At 42.6% G+C, this 23,080-nt stretch overlaps 1 protein-coding gene and 1 long non-coding RNA gene across 4 annotated transcripts in view; one reads left to right on the top strand and one right to left on the bottom strand.

The window, feature by feature from the left end:
• LOC122682609 overlaps nt 1-22,770 on the bottom strand; it is a 41,373-nt gene extending 18,603 nt beyond the window's left edge. The window contains exons 1-6 of one of the 2 annotated variants that reach the window (XR_006337437.1): nt 21,746-22,770; nt 12,719-12,877; nt 7,446-7,787; nt 6,476-6,592; nt 5,099-5,205; nt 4,017-4,132 (exon numbers count right to left, since the gene is read on the bottom strand). This is a non-coding gene — a long non-coding RNA (uncharacterized LOC122682609). Of the gene's footprint in view, nt 1-4,016; nt 4,133-5,098; nt 5,206-6,475; nt 6,593-7,445; nt 7,788-12,718; nt 12,878-14,383; nt 16,093-21,745 lie in introns of those variants that run through there. The other variant, XR_006337436.1, reaches the window with a different exon arrangement.
• FAM240A (family with sequence similarity 240 member A) lies at nt 7,421-16,188 on the top strand. 2 transcript variants are annotated; one of them, XM_043885543.1, is made up of 3 exons: nt 7,421-7,489; nt 14,442-14,587; nt 16,086-16,188. In XM_043885543.1, exons 2-3 carry the CDS (start codon nt 14,445-14,447, stop codon nt 16,186-16,188), a joined length of 246 nt encoding a protein of 81 aa, XP_043741478.1. In that variant the 5' UTR covers nt 7,421-7,489; nt 14,442-14,444. The 2 variants fall into 2 exon arrangements, with proteins under 2 accessions (XP_043741478.1, XP_043741479.1); XM_043885544.1 differs by lacking the exon at nt 7,421-7,489 and having other exon boundaries at nt 14,312-14,587.
• Nucleotides 22,771-23,080: the final 310 nt, after the last annotated feature.

The following is a 23,080-nucleotide window of genomic DNA, read 5'->3' as shown; positions in this document are numbered from 1 at the left end:
CCCATTCCCCTCCTGCTTTCAATCTTTCCCAGTACCAGGGTCTTTTCCAATGAGTCAGTTCTTCGCATCAGGTGGCCAAAGTATTGGAGTTTCAGCGTCAGTCCTTCCAATGAATATTCAGGACTGATCTTTAGGATGGACTGGTTGAATCTCCTTGAAGTCCAAGGGACTCTCAAGAGTCTTCTCCAACACCACAGTTCAAAAGCATCAATTCTTCAACACTCAGCTTTCTTTATGTTCCAACTTTCACATCCATATATGACTACTGGAAAAACCATAGCTTTGACTAGACAGATCTTTGTAACAAAGTAATGTCTCTTCTACTTAAATTTAAATATTTTATCATCTTACTAATTTTACATTCTTTGCAAGTATGAAACAATGGGATAACTAATACGTCATGTGTAAAGCAGTGTGAGTTTTTTTAGGGAATGAAAGTCACTCCATGGAGTATTAGAAAATGGGACAACCATTTTCTTAACAGGAAAGTTCAGTGCTACTAGCCCTAGGAAAGCCTTTCCTGCTCCAGTGAGCTTATCCCAGAAAAGCAGCTGAATTAAGGGCCAGAAATATCATGCAACCCATATAAATACTTGCAGTGTTGCAAAACCCAGGTCAGTAAGAGGCTGTGTTGGCCTCCCCCAATTTCTGCCTTACTGACCTTGAACTTGCCTGTAAAGGGCCTAACATTGTTGAGGGGCAGTATTTGCATCTTGGTGCTGAATGAAAGTACTTTCCTCTAATGAGGGGCTTCTCAGAGCCCTATTGCAAAGGTCAGGGATGGCCCTTTCTGGGGACTCTTCCACTTCCTTGGTCTGGGCTAGAAGTATATTTCCTGCCAGCCCTCTTCTAACCAATGATTCATAACGTTTTTGCTTCCACGAAGCCCCCAAGCTTAGTAAAGCAGCCCTGTTCCTTATAAATAGGATCTCACAAAGTCCCATTTGTGAGCCTGCTGGCTAGACCCGGTCCCCACTGGCCTAGAGCTGAATGACTCTTGATGATTAGGATACCTGGTATGCAGGCTGGTCTTACTAACTGGGTTTCCCTTGGCCCATTTGGAGGAGGGTTTTTAAACCTGGGTAGTTATCTTCTGTCAGAGAGTCCTGTTTTCATGCTATTTATTTTGCTCTCTCTCTCTGTCCATCCCCACCACCATATCTGATAACTCAGCTCTCAGAGCTAACAGTATGTGCCATGTTGAGCGCAACATCACAAAATCCAGCTGGGCTCTGGCAACCCTTGGAATTCTCCTTCACCATTTTGAGACAAAAATTGAATCAGCACAAATCCCTTATTTTTAAGAAAGGCTGTGTACAATGACAACAAAATCAACAGCAGAAGCAACAATATCTCCATCTAGCAGGGTCTCCTCTGGGACAGGAGCTACGTGAGGAGCAAAGCAGCTGCATTTTCCAAATGCTCTGCCCTGGCTTCTCTCCTGTCCTCCAAGGACTGCTTTAGCTGTATAACTCTCACAGGCACCCTGCTAGGCCAAGCCTAGCACTGAGGGCATTGTTCCAACCCTCAACTCCGAAAACATCCCATTTCCAGTGTATGGGGCTGTCTTAGGAATGAATACAACGAGAAACCAATCAAGCAGCATCAGGTTATACAGCATCCCCCTAACTCAACTTCAGAAAGCTCAAAACCCAGATGCTGAGAGAGCTCAGGAGCTGTGACCCCTCCAATGCAATAGGCACACCCAGCACACTGGTCATGTTGCATCAACACTTTTCTCAGTAAAAGGAGTTAGGGCTTCAAAGAGAAGTGGCTGATACCAGGACTGGGGCAGGAAGGGTACAAGATAAGCCTGGAACATCTTGTGCCAAAAAGTAAGGAAGGCCTCAAGAAGGATGTTGTTTTTGTTGTTAGTCACTCAGTCATGTCAGACTCTTTGCAATTCCATGGACTGTAGCCTGTCAGGCTCCTCTGTCCATGGGATCTTCCAGGTAAGAATACTGGTGTGGGTAGCCATTCCCTTCTCTGGGGGATCTTCCCAACCCAGGGATTGAACCTAGATCTCCTGCATCGCAGGCAGATTCTTTACTGTCTGAACCACCAGGGAAGGATGGCAACGTGTCAAAAAACAAGCTGGTTAGAAGCCAGCTTGAAGAGGCTACCCCTCGCCAAATCTGCAATAGTCTGGGCACTGAAATAAAAAATGGTAATAACAGATTATAATCCATTGAATCAAATAATAATCCATGAGTCCATACTGACAGTATCTAGACTGACCAATAGACAGACGGATAGTTGAGAAGAGCAAACACTACTGTAGAATGCCAGCTAATACATGTAGAAGGAAAGATCGAATTAGATTTATAAAAATGTTTATTATTATAAAAAAATGTTGCAGGCAGGAGTCATCAGTGAATGCTAAACCTAGAGGCTGAAAGTTTGACGAGCACCAAGATATATACACAGTCTCATATTAGTTCCCCACAAAATACTTATAAATAAAGGGAGAAATAATAGCTTTACAGTGGATAAAACCGGCAGATACTATGTTAATCAATGATCAACACTAAACCACCAACACTGGAACAAATGGCTATCTGTGCCTCCTGCTAGGGGGCTCTGAACAGGAAACATCACTTCAGTAGCACTTAAGCCAAAAATCCATAATCTGATTCTAATGATGACAAGATATCACACAAAGCCAAGCTGAAGGGTCTTCTACAAAATACTGACCTATGGTATTAAAAACTGTCACTGTCACGAAAGACCTAAATTAATTAGTTAGTTAAATTAAAAGGGTGAGCAATTTTTCCAGATTAATGGAGATCAAGGAGACATGACAAGCGAATGCAGTGTCTGTATGATCTTGGATTGGATTTCAGGGGGGCGAACTGCTATCAGTTGCATTGAGAAAAATCTGAAAAACATGTGTTTGAGATAATAATTGTTAAATTTCCTCATTTTGACCACTGTATGGTGATTATGTAAGTAAATGTCTTTGTTCTTAGGAAATACACACTGAAATATGAAGTCATTTAGGAGGAAAATGACTCTTGAGAGTGTCTTGGACTATGAGATCAAACCAGTCAATCCTGAAGGAAATCAACCCTGAATAATCATTGGAAGAACTGATGCTGAAGCTGAAGCTCTAGTACTTTGGCCATCTGATATGAGCAACCTAGTCATTGGGAAAGAACCTGATGCTGGTAAAGATTGAGGGCAAGAAGAGAAGGGGGAAACAGAGGATGGGATGGTTGGATGGCATCACTGACTCAATGGACATGAGTTTGAGCAAACTCTGGGAGATAGTGAAGGACAGGAAAGCCTGGTGTGGTTCAGTCCATGGGGCCACAAAGAGTCAGACGTGACTTAGCGACTCAACAACAACAAAGAGGAATATGACATGATATATGCAGCTTACTTTAAAACAGTTCAGAAATGAGATGATGGATGGATGAATGGATGGATGGATGGATAGAGACAGATGATAGGTAGAGAGAAAGAAAGAGAGAGATGTAGGAAATGCTATAGCAAATGTTGCAAAATTAACATTTGGTTAATCTTGGTGATGGTATGAAACTCTTTGTACTATTCCTTCTTAACAAAATTTCTGTTGTGTGAAATTATTTTAAAAAGAATAGTTCTAAAAAACAAAGCAAAGCAGTTTCGCAGTTTCCTAAAAACCTAAACTTGTATTAATACTTACCATGGACTGACCTGTGCTTAGTCGCTTAGTCGTGTCTGACTTCATGCAACACCACAGACTGTAGCCCACCAGGCTCCTCTGTCCATGGGGATTCTCCAGGCAAGAATACTGGAGTGGGTTTTCATGCCCTCCTCCAGCGGACTTTCCCAACCCAGGGATCGAACCTAGGTCTCCTGCATTTGAGGTGGATTCTTTATCATATGAGCCACCAGGGAAGCCCAAGGATATTGGAGTGGGTAGCCTATCCCTTCTCCAGGGGGTCTTCCCAACCCAAGAATTGAACCAGGGTCTCCCACATTGCAGGCAGATTCTTTACCCGGTGACCTACCAGGGAAGCCCAAATACTTACCATATGACCCAGCAATTGAACTCTTGGGTATTTATTCCAGAGAAGGATTTTTGTCTGTTCTCAAAAAGCCTGTATATGGATGTTCATAGAAGCTTTGGGTATAATATCCAAAAAAACTGGAAACAATCAAAACATCCTTCAATAGGTAAATAATGAAAGAAGCTAATGCACTCACATCATGGGCTACTACTGAGCAATGCAGAGGAACAAACCGTTGATACACACAACAGCTTAAAGGGATCTCAAGGAAATCTGTCTGAATGCAAAAAGTCAACCTCAAAAGTTCACACTGCATGGTTTCTGCAGTATATAGCATTACTGAAATGACAAAATTGCAGAGATGAAGGAAAAATTAGTGGCTGGCAGAAGTTGGGGGGGAAGGAAGGAGGGAAGTGGCTGCGAGTATAAAAGGAAAACACAGGGGATCCGTACCATGGAACAAGTTTGTACCTTGACTGTGATGGTAAATGTGCAAATCTGCACATATAAAACTACACAGAGCTACACACACACACACACACACACACACAAGTGCTTGTGAAACCAGGGGAACCTGAAGAAGCTCTGTGGATGGTACCAGTGTATTTCTTGGTTTTGCTCTTGTACTGTGGCTATACAAGGTGCTGACTCTGGAGGAAAGTGGGTGGAGGGTGCGCAGTACCGCCCTGTACATCTCTTTGTAATTCCCTGTGAATCTAGAATTATTTCAAAATAAACAGTTCAAATGAAGAAAACAGCAAGTCCCCAACAGAGTCTCTATGAGCTGCCCTGCTGGTCCTGACATGACCTTGGTACCCAAGAGATGTCCCCTGGGGGAGGGGGGTCTGGCTGGAGTGCTGTCCTCTCCTCTCACTTTATCCGGCAGCCCCACAGCTTTGCATGAAGTTTCAACCCCCATCCCCATGTAACTTATCACTGGGGAACGGATGATGGAAGCACAGGGCAGAGACCCAGAGAAATCTGGGTGTGACCTTCAACAATGCTGGAGCTCATGATGGATTAAGGGCTTTAAAGTCACGCTGCTTGGGTTCAGACCCCAATCTGTCACTTACTGTCAATATGACCTCAGATAAGATGCTTACCCTTTTGTGCCACGGTCTTATCTATGAAGTGGGAGTGACGATAGTCCCCAGTCTTAGGTGTAGCATACTGTGTTTGTACCTATAAAGCTTAGAACAGTACCAGACACCTAAAAAGAGTTAATAAACGTTAGTTTTTATTTATAATAAAACAATTGTTTACCATTATTATATCTCTCTACAGGCTTTTAAAATATATATATATATATTTATTTATTTATTTATTTGGCTGTGCCAGGTCTTAATTGTGGAATGTGGGATCTTTAGTCACGGCATGTGGGATCTAGTTTGCTGACCAGGGATCAAACCCAGGCACCCTGCATTAGGAGCTCAGAGTCTTAGCCACTGGACCACCAGGGAAGTCCCTCTCTATAGGTTTTATCATTCCTCTTTTACAATGAAGAAGCTGAGACTTAACAAAACTACTTAACCAATGTGAATCAACTAGTGACAGAGCTGAGATTCAAATCCAGAGCCTCCAAAAGAAAGTGAAAGTTGCTCAGTCGTGTCCTACTCTTTGCGACCCAGGCCAGACTTCTCCAGGCCAGAATACTGGAATGGATAGCCATTCCTTTCCCCAGGGGATCTTCCTAACCCAGGGATTGAACCCAGGTCTCCCACATTGCAGGCGGATTCTCTACCAGCTGAGCTATCAGGGAAGCCCAGAGCCTCTAAGTGTATGCCTTTTGCCATGTGCATGTCTGAGCCAGTGTGTATGGAAACCTTACCAGAAAGATGAGGAGAGGGAAAATTCAGAAAAAACAGGAAAGGAGAAAGAATAGATTACATTCTAGGGCAAAAGATATGAAAGAACATCTCAACTGACTTAGGACCATAAAGGAAATTCATGTTCTCACTTATTATGGTTTCCTAAGGCTGGAAGCCTCTAGGGTTGGTGAATTCAGTGGTTCAGCAATGTCATGGGTCACATGGGTCTGTCAATCTTTTGACTCTGTATTGTCAATTCAAAATTCAGTCAAACTACGAAAATCAGAAATGTTTGTCCTGTGGAGTAAACGAATTATGGAGGTTGTGAAATTCCATGCTAGGGCCTTAAGTAGGTTTTTCAGATCACTTGTGAACACCAAAGGAGCAGCAACTCTTCAGAAGCTCAGTTTGATACATTTTTTCTTAAAGGACTTGCTAATGGTTTGTCTAAAGTCTGAGGAATATATGCATATAGCATGTCAGTTTAAAAAAAACTTTCAAGACAATCTTTCACCTATTAAATATTGTTCCATTGTGGATTTCTTTTAAAGAGGAAAACGGAGTTAAAAACTTACAGAAGAAATATTTTAATAGCTTTTTTATCCTATCCTCTCTGTTTGCATATAACATGTATCAGCAGAAAAACAGTAAAAGCAAAATGGGTATCTTTACCTTTACATACAGTCCAGTGATATCAGCGTTGCTGTTGCTATTGTTTTGAATAGGTGATGCTTTGAGGGGTAGCGCCTTCTTCCCCTGATGAGAAAACCTCCACTGCACGATCTGGTTCTGCCATTCCAAGAGGCATTCACAATAGGAGAGAAAAGATTTATTAGAATACCTCTGCAGATTGAACATCAGCAATTCCACTTGCTTCACTGCCCTCGGATTTTACAGTGGAGGCTTGAGCTTTGACACTCACACTCACATAACTAAGTTATAAGCACGCTTACTAGTAGCCCCGCAGGGTCTGATGATGACCTGACTGTCCTCAGATAGGGACCATTTCAGATGTTTAACCCAAGAACACAACAAGCTCCTTGAAATTGCTTGAAGGCCCCTTTCAACTGAGAAGCCCTTCTCAGTTTAATGCCTTTGCTGGAAGATGGTCATCGGTGTTCAGTTCCTGCTCCCGCTGGGGGAGAACTAACCAAACTGTGAAATGTCATCACCAAGCACCCTGAGTGGATTAGCAGCTCCAAAGGGCAGCACACATCTCCAAGTCATCCTGTAAAGTGACCCCAAAGTGTGGCTTGTCACACCATCCTGGGCTCGTTTACTCTCTGAAGGGCTGAGGTTAGCCTGATGCACAGCAGGTTCAAGCTCATGGATAATCCAGAGCACATTTTGCACAATAACTCTGGTTCCAGCCAAGTCATGGTCCCTGCAGGGCCTGCCAGAGCAGAAGCTTACCTGCCCTGGGGTGGGTAGGGGGAACAGGCGATGGGGGCTATTTTCCACCAGGAAGGAGGTCATCGTGTGCCTGGAATGATATCTCTGAGATTCTGCTACTAATTTGGTGCCTGTAACCTTGAAAGGCTGAGTCGTTTCTGAAACACCTCCCCTCCACATATAAAGGGTTGATGCCCTGAGGTTTCAGGACCAGACCGGGGCTGTTGCAAACCCTAGCTGCAATACTCACCCTCCTTGACACTGTATCAAGATAGCAGCAGATTCATCACAAAGGTAAATGATGTTGAACTTGAGTGTACGTGGGATGGAAGTTCATCTTGCACTTCTCGAGGGGAAGTGAATGGAGAGAGTTCCTGTAACCCTGTCTTTTTCAGTCACTGGGGTTCATCTTTCCCTCTGAACTCTCACCTTACACCTGTTTGGGAATGGTGGAATTCCACTGCTTAGAAATCTCCACAGGACTTTTCCATGTGTAGTTTATATATTTAAGTAATGCATTCAAAACAGCTCTGTGAGAGAACCAGAAATCCATTCCAGTGTTCATTTAACAAGGCTCTGATAAGATGAAATCCTGTAAACAAAAACAGTGCATACTGAGGGGGAGATGCTAAACCTCAGAGGAATCAACATCCGTTCAAATAGAGATGCTCAACTACAGTGGGCTCCTCAGAAGACTGATGCTTAAGAGGATGTACTAAATTCTGGTCTTTGTAATTCTGAAGCTGAGCTTCTTAAACTTTCCTATGTGCATGAATCATCTAGGAATCAGATTAAAATGCAGATTTTGATTCAGATTTTGGTCTTGATAAACTCTGCATTCATAACAACTCCTAGGTGATACCAATGCAGCTGGTCCATGCAACAACTGAGAAGGTTCTGTGGTGTTTCAGGGATTATAAATAATCTTTAGACTTTTCAATGACTGAATCTTATCAAATCAGTGAAAAATCAAAAACAGTTCTGTTCTATTTTTAAATTTTGATTTGTATGTTAACATAGAGCAAAATGACTCTTCTGTGCGTGCTCAGTTCTAAGAATTTATCACATATTCAGCTCTGTGGAACCACCACCACAGTCGGGATACAGAAAAATTCCATCACCCCTACCCGTAATTTCTTCATGCTCTGGCTCTGAAGTTATGCTCTCCCCCTACCTCTAACCCCAAGCAGTTATTATAGGCTTGTCTTTTCAAGAATGTTGTATAAATGGAATCATAAAGGGTATATAGTTTATTGAGACTGGCTTCTTCCACTCAACATGAATGCCTTTGAGGTTCATCCAAGTTATTGAAAATATCAACAGTATTCTTTTTTTATTACTGCACAGTATTTCATCCTACAGATGTTCAACAGTTATTTACACATTCAAAGACTGTTGGTTGTCTCCCCTTTCTGGCATGAAAAATAGAACTGTGTATAGGTGTACAGATTTTTACTAGAACATTAGTTTACATTCATTGTTGTTGGTTGGTGAGTCGCTAAAGTTGTGTCTGACTTTTTTGCAACCCCATAGACTATAGCCAGCCAGGCTCCTCTGTCCATGGGATTTCCCAGGCAAGAATATTGGAGTGGGTTGCCATTTCCTTCTCCAGGGGAGCTTCCCAACTCAGGGATCGAACTTACTTCTTCTACATTGGCGGGTGGATTCTTTACCACTGAGCCACCTGGGAAGCCATAGTTTGCATTTCTCTAGGCTAAATACCTAGGAATGGAGTTGATGGGTCATATGGTGGGAATATGTTTAACTTGACAAGTCATACATTGACAGTTCCAGTTGCTCTACACCTCTCCTCTCTAGCATTTGATATTGTCAATATATAAATGTTTATTTTGGCCATTCTTATAAGGATGTAGTGGTATCTCTGCACTTTTCATTTAATTTGTATTTTCCTAGTGGCTAATGATGTTCAATGTCTTTTAATGTTTACTTGTTATCTGTTCATTCTCTTCAGTGAAGTGTCTGCTGAAGTGCTTTTCCATCTTTTACTTGGGTTGTTTGCTTTCCCACTGCTGAGTTTTGATAGTTCTTCATATATTCTGGACACAAATACTTTGTCATAAACACGATTTGAGAACATTTTTTTCTCAATTTGTATCTCGTCTTTTCATTCTCTTTTGGAGAGCAAAACTTTCCAATTTTGATGAAGCCCAATTTATTGAAATTTTTTTCCTTTCATGGAGTGTGCTTTTTATGTCATGTCTAAGAATTCTTTACCTAGCCCCAAGTCACACACACAAAAAAACCCACTAGATTTTCTCTTTAGAAGTTTTATAGTTTTACATTTTATATTAGATCTATAACAAGTTGATTTTTATATATAGTGTGGGCCTTAGAGGATTTTCTGGTTGCTTTTTTTTTTTCACGTATTGGTATCCTGTTGTTTCAACACTATTTGTCGAGACATGTCTTTGATGTGTTTTTTTGGCCTTTTTTTTTTTTTTTTGCTGAAATCACACATCTTCATTACTGTAGCTTTACAGTAAGACTTAACATTCAGTTCAGTTCAGTTGCTCAGTCATGTCCAACTCTTTGCGACCCCATGAATTGCAGCACACCAGGCCTCCCTGTCCATCACCAGATGTCTACCCAAACCCATGTCCATCAAGTCGATGATGCCGTCCAGCCATCTCATCCTCTGTTGTCCCCTTCTCCTCTTGCCCCCAATCCTTCCCAGCGTTAGGGTCTTTTCCAATGAGTCAACTCTTCGCATGAGGTGGCCAAAGTATTGGAGTTTCAGCTTCAACATCACTCCCTCCAATGAACACCCAGGACTGATCTTTAGGATGGACTGGTTGGATCTCCTTGCAGTCCAAGGGACTCTCAAGAGTCTTCTCCAACACTGCAGTTCAAAAGCATCAAATTTTTGGTGCTCAGCCTTCTTTATAGTCCAACTTTCACATCCATACATGACTACTAGAAAAACCATAGCTTTGACTAGATGGACCTTTGTTGTCAAAGTAATGTCTCTGCTTTTTAATATGTTGTCTAGGTTGGTCATAACTTTTCTTCCAAGGAGCAAGTGTCTTTTAATTTCATGGCCGCAGTCACCACCTGCAGTGATATTGGAGCCCAAAAAAAATAAAATCTATTTGCCATGAGGTGATGGGACCAGATTCCATGATCTTAGTTTTCTGAATGTTGAGTTTTAAGCCAACTTTTTCACTCTCCTCTTTCACTTTCATCAAGAGGTTCTTTAGTTCCTCTTTGCTTTCTGCCATAAGGGTAGTGTCATCTGCATATCTGAGGTTATTGATATTTCTCCTGGCAATCTTGATTCCAGCCTGTGCTTCATCCAGCCCAGTGTTTCTCATGATGTACTCTGCATATAAGTTAAATAAGCAGCGTGACCATATACAGCCTTGATGTACTCCTTTCCTGATTTGGAACTAGTCTGCTGTTCCACGTTCAGTTCTAACTGTTGCTTCTTGACCCAAATACAGATTTCTCAGGAGGCAGGTCAGGTGGTCTGGTATTCCCATCTCTTTTAAGAATTTTCCAGTTTGTTGTGATCCACACAGTTAAAGGCTTTGGCGTAGTCAATAAAGCATGCTCAGAGGACAGAGAGAAAAGTAGCGGGTGTCTGCTCCACCCAGTGGGACCGCAGCTCCTCCTATCAGAGCCGGTGGGTTTTGCATCTCTGTAGGCCCTGCTGCTGGTCCATTCATTCCATTGCTGCTGCCAAGCTCCCTCACCTGGGAATTTCCTCGGTCAGCTGGGACACAGTGAACCACAACTAGCCTGAACCGAGTCATAGTATTCTTATGGCGATAACTCTCACATCCCTCAATCTGGGTTTTATATCCTGAGTAACCAGAGACTTGGGAAGTTAAATGATTGACACAGCAATTAGCACTCACAGTGGGCAAATGTGCCTTTGTCTCAGCTGACTCTCTAAGATCAATTGGCCCCTGGGGCAGTACTGATGCCTCACAGATGGTGAAAATTTCAACACACTTTGTTTAACTGAATTCTATGAAGGTGTTACATGCTGCTGTTCTCTTTAAGCATGCATTAATTTTGTGAAGTAAAGCTTATAATTGTCATTGAAGTTATGGCTTTTCTGAGTTGGTGGTGATTGACTGGAAGGAATACTATTGAGTCTCTTGACAGGAATGCTATGTGCTATGTGCTCAGTCGTTCAGTCATGTCTGACTCTTTGCGATCCCAAGAACTGTGGCCTGCCAGGATCCTCTGTTCGTGGGATTTTTCGGGCAAGAATACTGGAATGGGTTGCCCTATTCCTTCCTCCAAGGGATCTTCCTGACCCAGGGATTGAACCTGTGTCTCTTGTGTCTCCTGCATTGGCAGGGAGATTCTTTACCACTGTGCCACCTGGGAACGCCGTCTGGTGAATGGTATTGTTGGCTGAGCAGATACAGACGAATAGTCACTTATTCATCAAGGACAATCCTCCGCATTTTCAAAGGACTTTCTGACTACTGATATCTTCCTTGTCACATTTCTGCAAGCTAGAGTAGTTGTCCTCATTTTAGAAGCCAGAAAACACAAATGTTCCTGGAAATGTGTATTATCCCTGAAGGAATGGGCTAAATCCTAACAATGAGATGCTGAATCTCCCAGGAGGTTAGAGCTGGGGAACTTGGATGAATCTCTAGTCCAAAGAAAGAAGACAATTTTTCTCTATTTATTGAGACACATCTTATGTGTAATAAGATTCACCTGTTTTAGGTGTACAGTTTGATAAGTTTCAGCATTGGATACAGCTGTGTCACCATGATGAGAAACAAGATATAAAACATTTCCACAACCTGAAAAAGTTACCAGGCCACCCCATCTGCTTCTGTCCCTCTGTTTCTGCAGGGCTCTCACCATAGGCCTCTGCAGAGTCCACTTCTCACACTCTGCGTGCTCCTACGCCCTCATCCTGCATGTCCCTGCCCTTAGGAAGCACCCCGAGGCCCTCAGGCCAGGCCAGGTGACCTCAGGGTGCCCCTCACTGGCCCCACAGACTGGCCCTCAATGCCTGAAGCACAGCCACAGGGACCACTGCCACTTCCTGGCCAGACCTTCAGGATAAAGATAACTTGGAGGTGGGGGCATTTATTCAACAAATATTTATTGAGCACCAGTACACACTTTAATATATTTAAATAAAACATAGGAAAATCTCATTTCCTAAAAGCTCTGGGAACTTACTGCAAGGACAGTTGGATCTCTGCTCTTTTGCCAGGAAAGTGTGAGATCACTGAGCATTTCCAGGAGATAAGAAAGTCACTCTCCTCCTTCTTAGGGGACAGCTGGGGCAGGGGATGGGGCCCAGGCCCTGAGTATGACAGCTGCCCCACTTACCACCTATATGACCTTGATAAGGTCAGATTGCCACTCAACCTCCTTACCTGCAAAATAGTGTCTTCCCTGAAAGACAACTGTTGCTTAGACATACCTAGGCCCAGCCTTCACTCCCTCAGCCTCCCTGGAGCCAGCTCTGGACACAGACATGACCAACACACAAGAGGACAGGATCAAAGACTGAGTTCTCACCTTGGCTTGCACTTTAGAATCACAGGAGGAACTTAAAAATCCTGACACCTAGTACATTTTCAAGGCTGATGAAATTAGACTCCTTAAAGAGGAATCCCTGGCATCCATTTTTTGTTAAGTTCCCCAAGTCACTCCAAGGTCAGTGAAGGTCAACAGACACTGATTCAGAAAGAAAAGAGAAGTATAATTATTTTATGTCTACAGAAAAAAAGTTGGGGGGAAGTTGCGATGATTACTTGTTGCTAATTATTGTCCTATATCCTGTACAATTTGAGGTTTTAGAATTACAAAAGGCTATGTGTATTTAGATCAGAACTCATAAACTGCAAAAAACACTTTTGCTTTTATGATCAAAATTAATCTTCAGAGAAATTTTAAAGATGAGAAGACTGAGACCTGGAGAATTATTGGCAAACAGCAGGTGCCTCAAGTTGATAGGTCTGGAGTAAACGTCTGGTTTCAAACCTGTCTCACCTCCATCCTGCCCTAGTGTCCTTGCCCGTCCCTCTGGGAGAGCTGTGATCCAGAACTTCATGCTGATTCCAGACCAAGTATCCACAGGCACCTTCAGTAGTTCCCTTGGATGTTAGTGCCCAGACAACTCAACCTCTGTCCAACGTTGCTAGGAGTTGCTCTGCACAACCCTCTTTCTCTGGTTGCCCGTCTTTGCACAGGCATGGCCAGGGCAGCGCCACTGACACCCCTCACTTTCGTTCACCATGTGGAGTTGACCTCTTCAGAATGCCTCCATTACCCTTGCCTCTGCCACCTGGTCCTAGCTCCTCCCTGGACATCTCCAGTTGCCCGTTAACTTCTTTCCCTGCGCCCACTGTCACCCCTCAGCCCCTGTTTTGACCTGTCTGCTGGACCCACCAAGGTCTGGGAGTTGGGCAGTGGTCTCCTCTTGTAAAAAGTGAGCATTATTGAGTACCTGACATGTGTGATTCCACAAACAAGCGTGCGTATACACACATGTGTATGTACACACATGCACGTGTACACCGAGCTGCTTGCTCTGTTGTGTCAGATGTGGGGACTATTTTCTGTGACAAATCTCTTTAGTAAAGAGCCTGAAAATGTTCAGAGGTATGCAGACTGCCTTCTGCCTGTTACAGCCATGAGACCTCGAGCGAATTTAATCACTCCTCAAACGTCTCGCCTAGAAAATGAGGAAGGGGATATTGACTCATGGAGATATGATAACTAAAGGGACCAATAGCATAAAATGCCTGGCTCATACTTCCTGCTGATAAAAAGCTGAGAAGTCATTCATTTGTCAGGGGGAATGAAGGACAGAGGTATTTGTCAGATGCTGGAGAAGGGATAGGCTCCCACTCCAGTATTCTTGGGCTTCCCTTGTGGCTCAGCTGGTAAAGAATCTACCTGCAATGCAGGAGACCTGGGTTCAATCCCCAGGTTGGGAAGATCCCCTGGAGAAGGGAAAGGCTACCCACTCCAGTATTCTGGCTGGAGAACTCCATGGACTACAGTCTATGGAGTTGCAAAGAGTTGGACTGAGTGACTTTCACTTCACTTGTGACATGCTTCAGCAGGGGGCTTCTGCAGTCACATCCCTGGATCCCATCAGTAAACCAGTGTGTCCCCATCATGAGGTTTTGTGCCTGAATGAGGCCTCCGTCAGGTGTGAAACAGCAGGATCTGTACCTTCCAGAGTATAAGGGAGCATGTTCTGTGGGGGTTCAGTCAATATTTTCTTTTTCAGGGGATGAACAATCAGTACGTCCGCCGGGAGGTCTTCTGCCGGAACACCTGTCACGAGCTCAAACGCTTCTGGGAAAGGGAAATTGGCAAACAGACTTACTACCGAGAATCAGAAGAACATCGCCTGGGAAGAAGTGCACTGAGAAAGTACGTGCCTTGTCTACTTTTTTATTATTAATTTTTAAAAATAAACTTTGATTTTTAGGGTGGTTTTAGGTTCACAGCACAACCCCACTACACACAGCCTCTCCCACCAGCAACATGCCCCACCAGAGGGTACTCTGTTACTATTCATGAACCTACATGGACACATCATAATGACCTTTGCTTGTGTGTTTTTTGAAAGCAAAATCTATTTCCCCAGAAAAATGCCAATCCTAGAGGATGCAATGTATTTTAATTTTCCCTGCATGTGGTGCTGCCACCATCTATGGTTATGGGCAGTAATTTAAGAAATTCTTCCAAGTTAACAAGTGTACACACCTCTCATCTTTATAACCAGAAAGATCTCTCCTCTCTGTCACCATTTCTAGTGTGTGAGGGTTACACTAAATTTGTGGAGCATGTCAACAGATGTATCCATGAAGAGCAATCAAACAAAGGAGACAATGACCAATTAATGCTCAGTGCTCATTTGGATAATGACATAGGATGTCCTGCGTGGTTCTGGGAGGCTCTGCACCCTCTGGTGTGCAACCCTGTTCTAGCCAAGCAAGTCGAGTGGAGAGCAGTGACTCATGCAAGCAGACCTGGGTTGCTGTCTCTGGAAACAGTGGCACTTCACCACCCTCACATACACAGCCTCTCGATGACTGCAGGGAATCACCTACAGGACACAGGAAAGGACAGGCCAGCTTGTCTGTTCCTTCAGAGGGAACAGTTCAGTTGCTATCTTTTCACTAAGACCACAACTAGTGTGTAGCCAGGGGCTGTGGGGCATGTGTATGCTAGCCATTTTATCTCCTCTATTGGCTTTTTAACTATATCTCCATGTGTTATTCTAGTGGTTGCTTTAGGATTTATATACTTATCACATTCTACCTTCAAGTGATACATCATTTTCTGTAGAGGGTAAGAACCTTGCAATCATATGAATACAATTTTATCTCACCTCTGGTTTTTGAAAGATAGCTTTGCTGGGTAAACAATTCTAGATTGGCAGGGCTTTCCCCCCTTCTTATACTTTAAAAATATTGCACTTTCAAAGGAAAGTTTAGAAATTAAGACTAAAATAGTGCTCAAATAGAAAGAAAGAAAGAAAGCGAAGTCACTCAGTCATGTCGGACTCTTTGCGACCCCATGGACTGTAACCTACCAGGCTCCTCCATCCATGGGATTTTCCAGGCAAGAGTACTGGAGTGGGTTGCCATTTCCTTCTCCAGGTTATCTTCCCAACCCAGGGATCAAACCTGGGTCTCCCGCATTGTAGGCAGACGCTTTACCATCTGAGCCACCGGGGCTCAAATAGAAATGAGATTTCAAATATGTATCTATTTAAATTTGCAAGTCCTCTGCATACCTTTTAAAACCCGAACACACACAAGCATACATAGAACACCTTCAGAATAAAAGGGAAAGAGCTTCCCTGAACCAAAAGTCATGGAGAGGAATGCTCCATTTGTGTGTATTTTGTTTCTATTTTCAGGCTCAGGGAAGAATGGAAGCAGAAAGTGGACACAAAGCTGAGACTACGCAGCAATCCAGATGAGACAGAAAAGCAGGCTAACGTTGGCCAAGAGCTTCATTGACACAAGAGGATACAAAGCACTGAGGTCATTCTGCCAGGACAAGCCAGTGCAAATCCCTTAGTCCCTTTGCTACACCATACATATCCCATACTGTTGTTTCCCCCACCTGTGAGGGGATCTACCTGTGAATCCTTCTCCAGTGCTGAGTGGGAATTATTAGCCAAGATAGTCTTCTCTTCATGGGAGCCAGAATATTATTCCCTGTACCTCTAAAGATGGAATTATCTAACATCAAAGCTCTATGCAGCTTACTTTATTTCCATATTATCTTCTAATTTTGAAATCCCAATATTTGAAATTCTAAGTACACAAGGCGGGGGGGGGGGGGGGGGGGGCGGGGGGGTGATGATTTTTACAGTCATACTGGGTTGACCAAAAAGTTCACTCAGGCTTTTTGATAACATCTTATGGAAAAACTCAAATGAACTTTTGGCCAACCCAATACTTTAAACATTTGCACGGTAGTTTTGCTCTACATTTCCCCTAGGAAACAGATCATGTAATCCTTTCTCTTGTTTTCTTTTTACAAGAGAAATGCACCTGTCTGCAGCAATAAAAATATTGTAAATAGTCATTCGTATAAGGTTTATAAATTAATTGATCTAATACTATGTTTTCTTCACATGAGTTTAATTGGCTTATTCAAAAACATGTTCACATAGAACCACTCAATAAGATTAGGATAATTTTAATATAACTTGGCTGCCATGCCATTGCTGGCATGTGTGCTCTTTGTTTTGGCCATTCAGGCATACAGGATCTTAGTTCTCCCAACTAGGATCAAATCCACGCCCCCGCAGTGAAAGCGAGAAGTCTTAATCACTGGACCACTAGGCAAGTATCACATGCTCTTCATTTTCTTGCTTTAGATCTCCACATGCCGGCAGCTCAGCTAAGGTGTATCTTGCCACCCCAACAAAGTGTCTGTCACATAGATTCTGGACTTTGAAATATCATTGTCACTGCCCAGCTATCTCTCAGATCTCTTTACAGGGCTGCTGCTTCTTAAAGTGAAAATTATAACTAGGCCTGGTGCACTTCCCAAACAGGGCAAAGGGGCAGAGAGATAGATGTATGTTGTAAAGTGCTTGATGGTTGTAGGCAGCTAGCACCTGCAAAGCCTTACATATTCAAGCAGCAGTGCTACCAGGAGACACAGCGAGCGAGGCAAGGCAATTCTGAACAGACAAAGTGAGGTGTTCCAGTCCTCTAAATGCCCTGATACATCACAAAGTGCTTCCATTAACATCCCCAGGGGGCCCAGATGGGAATCACCATCTCAATGGGAGGCAAGAAGATTTAGGGGAGCATTTCCTCAGATTACACTTATATGATACAGGAAACAGGGCTCAGAGCCCTTCTCCCTGCCATGGTCTCTCATTCAACCTGGGATTCAATTCAATGAATAAACCATGAATCTCAGTTGGGATCATTGAGAGCATTCTGATGAAAAACGAATTTTTGTTGGATGTGAGAGGGAAAGTGAAAGTGTTAGTCACTTAGTCGTAGCTGTGTCACTACTCCATGGACTGTAGCCCACCAGGCTCCTCTGTACATGGAATTCTCCAAGCAAGAATATTGGAGTGGGTACCATTCCCTTCTCCAGGGGATCTTCGTGATCCAGGGATTGAACCTGCTCTACTGCATTGCAGGCATATTCTTTATTGTCTGAGCCACCAGGAAAGCCCCTAAGAGGGAAATAGAAGTTAAAAAGAAGGAGAAGAAAAGACATAACTTGCAGGCTCTGTCTAGGAGGCTCTTAGAAGCAAAGGCCTACCATCACGAACTGCAAAATGCTGCTGCTGGAATGTAAATGCAATCAAGTGAGGCAGAAAATGCAGGTGAAAATTTGTTGTGGATTTTCTGACTCATCACATGCCCAGCACTGTGCTATAAATACAGCAGAAAAAAAACAGAAGTGATGGCTCTGGAGGCTACAAGTCTAGGGAAGAAGAGAGCAGAAAAGCCAAGGTAATAACTATGAAGAACTAAATAACACTGGGAGCCACAGCAGCAAAGATGCCCACCTGATATGGGGACCCATTCTGGCCAAAAGAGGGCTTTTTAAGAACAGGCTAGTTAAGCCCACCTGGGCATGATCCAGTGAAGGTGAAATCCAGGACTCAGGTCCTAGATGTCTTGAGGGAATACATTTAGCTAAGCTAGAATGGGAGTGAGGAGAAATGTAGCAAGAGCTGAATCTGAAGAAATCAGCATTCAGGGCCTTGCTGGCTGAGCATCTGAGCTTTTCCCAAGGGCCAGCCACTGAAGGGTGCAACTGAAGGGTGTTGGCCAGGGGAGTGCCACAACGGACATGGTTCAGGAGGATTACTTTGCACAGAAAGATGGAAGGACAAGGGTGGGAAGGAAAGCCAAGAGCTTCTGCAGATGCCTCTCAAGAGGCAAGAAGGCTCACACGAAATCCTCAGTGCCCTGGCAACAACGACTAGGGGGAAGAGGTGGGGAGAGAAGCATGAGTGCCTTTCTCACCGCACTAGACACTTGGAAGTCCAAGATCAAAGTGGCAGCATGGTTAGTTTCTGATGACAGCTCTTTGCTGTCTTATAGATAGCCACTTCTCACTATGTCCTCACATGGCACAGGAGAGAGAAAGGGAGAGAGAGAGGGTGAGAGAGGAAGGGAAAGAACAAGCTCTCAGGTGTCTCTTCGTGTTGTTGTTTAGGAGCTAAGTCGTGTCCGACTCTTTGTGACTCCATGGACTGTGGCCTGCCAGGCTCATCTGTCCATGGGATTTCCCAGGCAAGAATACTGGAGTGGGTTGCCATTTCCTTCTCCAGGAGATCTTCCTGACCCAAGGATCGAATCTGTGTCTCCTGTATTGGCAGGCAGGTTCTTTATCACTGAGCCACCAGGAAAGCCTGGTGTCTCTTCTTCAAGGACACTAATCCCACCATGAGGGCCCCACCTGCATGACCTTATCTAAACCTAATAACCCCCCAGAGGCCTCATTTCTAAATACCTGTCTCTATGAAGGGTTAGGGCTTCAGGATATGAATTTGGGAAGGGGTAGGATTTGGGGGATAGGGAGGACACTGCAGTCCATAGCAGAATGGGATGCTTTCAATCTGTGTATGAAGTCTGGACACAGCCCATTTATCAAACTGATCAGGACCAAACAGCAAAAACTTTGATAACTAAACTACGGCATGGAATGGCATAGGTTTCAAATCGACCTCTGGGTAGCACACAAGCAAGAGACCACAAAAGCACTGCAAAGGCTTTGAAAAGTAATTGATATTTAAAACATAGCCCACAAAAGTGGGCCAAGACACGCATTCTTAACATAAATAGATTGACTGCCTATTAAAATAGTTATATGAAAAGGAGAGTCTCCTAACCTTGTACTCAAAATGTCCAGGATACAGTCCAAAATTACTCATACCAAGAGTCAAGAAAATATCAACTCAAATGGGAAAAGATAATCAACAGACAGTACTGAGATGACATAGAGGTTGAAATTATCTGACAAGGATTTTAAAGCAGTTATATAAACACTTCAACAAGCAATTACAAGAGCTCTTTAGGCAAATGGAAAAAGTAAAAAAAAAAATCAGCAAAGGAACAATAGATATGTAGAAGAACCAAATGGAACTTTTAGAAATGAAAGCTTTCACAACCAAGGCAAACAAACAAACAACAAAAATAACACTGGATGAGCTCAAGGGCAGAAAAGAAAATATAGAGAAAAGGATCAGTGAAGTTTCAGATAGTTGATAAAATTATTTAATTTGAATAAGAAAGAGAAAACAGTTTTGTTTAATTTTTTTTTTTTTTGGCAGTGCCACATGGCTTGTGGGATCTTAGTTCTTCAACCAGGGATTGAACCCACACCCTCTGCCTTAACCATTGGATTACCAGGGAAGTCCTGAATATAGTTTTCTAAAAAAAAAAAATATATAGAGTATCAGGACCTATGGGACAATAGCAAAAGATATAAAATTTGTGTCACTGGAGTCCCAAGAGGAGAGGATGCCCACTTTCACCACTTCTATTCAACACAGTACTAGACATCTAGTGAGAGCAACTAGCCAAGAAAAAGAAAATAAAAGGCTTATCTTTGTTCTTATATGACATGATCTTATATCAAGATAACCCTAAAGATTACACACAAATACAAAATAAACTGTCAGAACTAATAATAAGTGAATTCAAAAAAGTTGAAGAATATAAAATATACTCAAAAATCAGTTATATTTATAATGTACCAAAAATGAACTATGTGAAAAAGATTATGAAAACAATTCCACTTGTAGTAGCATCAAAAAAAATAATATACTTAGGAATTAAATTAACTAAAGAGGCAAAAAGTTTTGTACACTTAAAAGTACAAAATATTGCTGAAAGAAATTTAAAAGATACAAATAAATGAAAAGATATCTCATATTTATGGTTGGAAAAATTAATATAGTTAAGACGTCAGTATTATCCAAAGCAATCTATAGATTCAATGCAATCTTATCAAAATCTCAATAGTGATTTTTACAGTAATAGAAAAATCTGCTGTAAAATTCAATGAACTCCAAATAACCAAAACAATCCTGAAAAAGAAGAAAGTTGGAGGTCTCATAGTTGCTGATTTCAAAACTTTCTACAAAGCTAAAGTAATCAAAACAATGTGGTACTGGCATAAAGACAGACACATAGGCCAATGTAATAACATAGAGAGCCAAAAAATAAACTTGCATATGTGGTCAGATGATTTTCAACAAGGGTGGCAAAACCATTCAATGGGAAAGGATAGTCATTTCAGCAAATGGTGCTGGGAAAAACTGAATATTGACATGGAAAAGAATGAAGTTGGACATTTATTATACCATTTACAAAAATAAACTCAGAATGGATCAAAGACCTAAATATAAGGGCTAAAACTATAAAATTCTTAGAAGAAAACATAAGGGGTAACTTTATGAATTGAATTTGACAATAATTTCTTAATTTGACTTGGATATGATGACAAAAGAAAAAATAGATCAGTTGGGCTACATCAAAATAAAAAACTTCTGTACATAAAAGGACACAATCCATAGCGTGAAAAGGCAACCCATGGAATGGGTGAAAATATATACAAATCATATATCTGATAAGGGTTTCACAGCCAGAACATATGAAGAACTAGAACTCAACAACAAAACACAAACTACCTAATTCAAAAATGGGTAATGTAGTTAAGTAGCTATATTTAAGTGGAAATTCAACAGAAATCTCCGAAGAAAATATGCAAGTGGCCAAAAGCCCATTAAAATTTGCTCAACATCCTTAAATCATTAGGGAGATGCAAATCAAAATTACAATGAGATACCACCTCACACCCATAAGATGGCTACTATCCAAAAAACAGAAAGTAAGTATTGGTGAGGATGTGGAGAAATTGAAATCCTGTTTGTTAGTGGGAATGTAAAAATAGTACAATTGTGAAAAACAGTTTATCAGTTCCTCAAAAAATTAAATGAAGAATTATCACATGGGCCAGCAATTCTACTGCATATATACTCAAAAGAATTTAAAGCAGGATGTTAAGCGGTGTTTATACACTTACGTCCATAGCAGCATTATCCACAGTAGCCAAAAGGTAGAAGCAACCCAAATATCCATCAACGAACGAATGGATAAGCAAAATACGGCATATCCATACGATGGAACACTATGGAGCTTTAAATAGGAAGGAAGGTCTGACACATGGTACAACATGAATAAACCCTGAGGACATTGGGCTAAGTGGAATAAGCTAGTCACAAAGGAACAAATAGTGTATCCCACCAGACTTGCATGGAATGGGGAAGGAGCAGTTTCCTCAAATAAAAGGCGGAAAGTGTACTGAGCAGAAAAGAATTTGTCCTCATAGATCCAAGGGGACCATGACCAAATGGCAAACACCCACAGGACCTCAACAGATCTGTGGTCACATTCCCACCCTTAGCTGTTCTGAGCAGCATCTGCTCAGAGCTAAACTCAGAGAAGTTCCTTTCTGGCTTTCCTTTCCAAATCTGTGGTTCCCACAGCAGCCAGGCTTATACCGCAGAGCCTTGTCCTGACTTGGGTTCAGAAACGAGCGTGGTGCAGACCCAGCAGACATTTCCCCAGGGTGAGGTGGGGTGGATCAAGGAAGAATCCATTTCCTTCTGAGAATCTGAATGAATACCATGGAAATCTGAGAGCTCCAGGGGCCACCATGGCCTCAGACTGTAAAGTGGAGAAGTCTAGCTGCTCAGAAATAAGAGGGAAGCAGATGCCTGGAGAAAAACATTAGGGGTGAAAAAAGTGTCCTCCAGGGTTCTCGCCGGCCTTCCACTCCCTGTTCTCATCCTTCCCAGGGTCTGACCGCTTACCCAACTTGGGCTCCATAAGGTACTGATGCATCTGTATAATAAATTCCCTTTTCAAAGCTGCCTACACATTTCTCTTATTCACAAAGTTATAAACAATATGGATTAAAGGAGACTTCAGGACTTACCTGGTGGTCCAGTGGTTAAGAATCCACCTGCCAATGCAAGGGACACAGATCCTATCCCCAGTCCAGAAGGATCCCACATGCCGCGGAACAATTAATCCTTTGTGCCACAACTACTGAGCCTATTCTAGAGCCCGTGTTCCACAACAAGGGAAGCCACCGCAAGGAGGAGCCTGAGCACCACAACAAAGAGTAGCTGCCGTTCACCAGAACTAGAGAAAGCCCAAGCCCAGCAGTGAAAACCCAGTACAGTCGAAAATAAATAAATAAATATTTAAAGGAGATTCCAGAGTCTGGATCAGGGAATGGGGCTGTTCTGTAGAGACCGGGCCTCCCACATCACCCATGAAGTCTGCTGGGACCTGAGGTCCCAGATGTGTGCGGTGCTCGAGAATGCCAAGTTACACCTCTAAAGGGGAAAGA

This window comes from Cervus elaphus, chromosome 24 (genome assembly GCF_910594005.1).
Source record: "Cervus elaphus chromosome 24, mCerEla1.1, whole genome shotgun sequence".
NCBI lineage: Eukaryota > Metazoa > Chordata > Mammalia > Artiodactyla > Cervidae > Cervus > Cervus elaphus.
This window is presented reverse-complemented; position numbering and strand designations above follow the sequence as displayed.

Bases quoted from the DNA above. Each gene is read 5' to 3' on its own strand.
- FAM240A (XM_043885543.1), top strand. From the start codon at position 14,445: ATGAACAATCAGTACGTCCGCCGGGAGGTCTTCTGCCGGAACACCTGT. The intron at 14,588-16,085 runs GTACGTGCCTTG...TTCTATTTTCAG, and splicing joins GGAAGAAGTGCACTGAGAAA to GCTCAGGGAAGAATGGAAGC.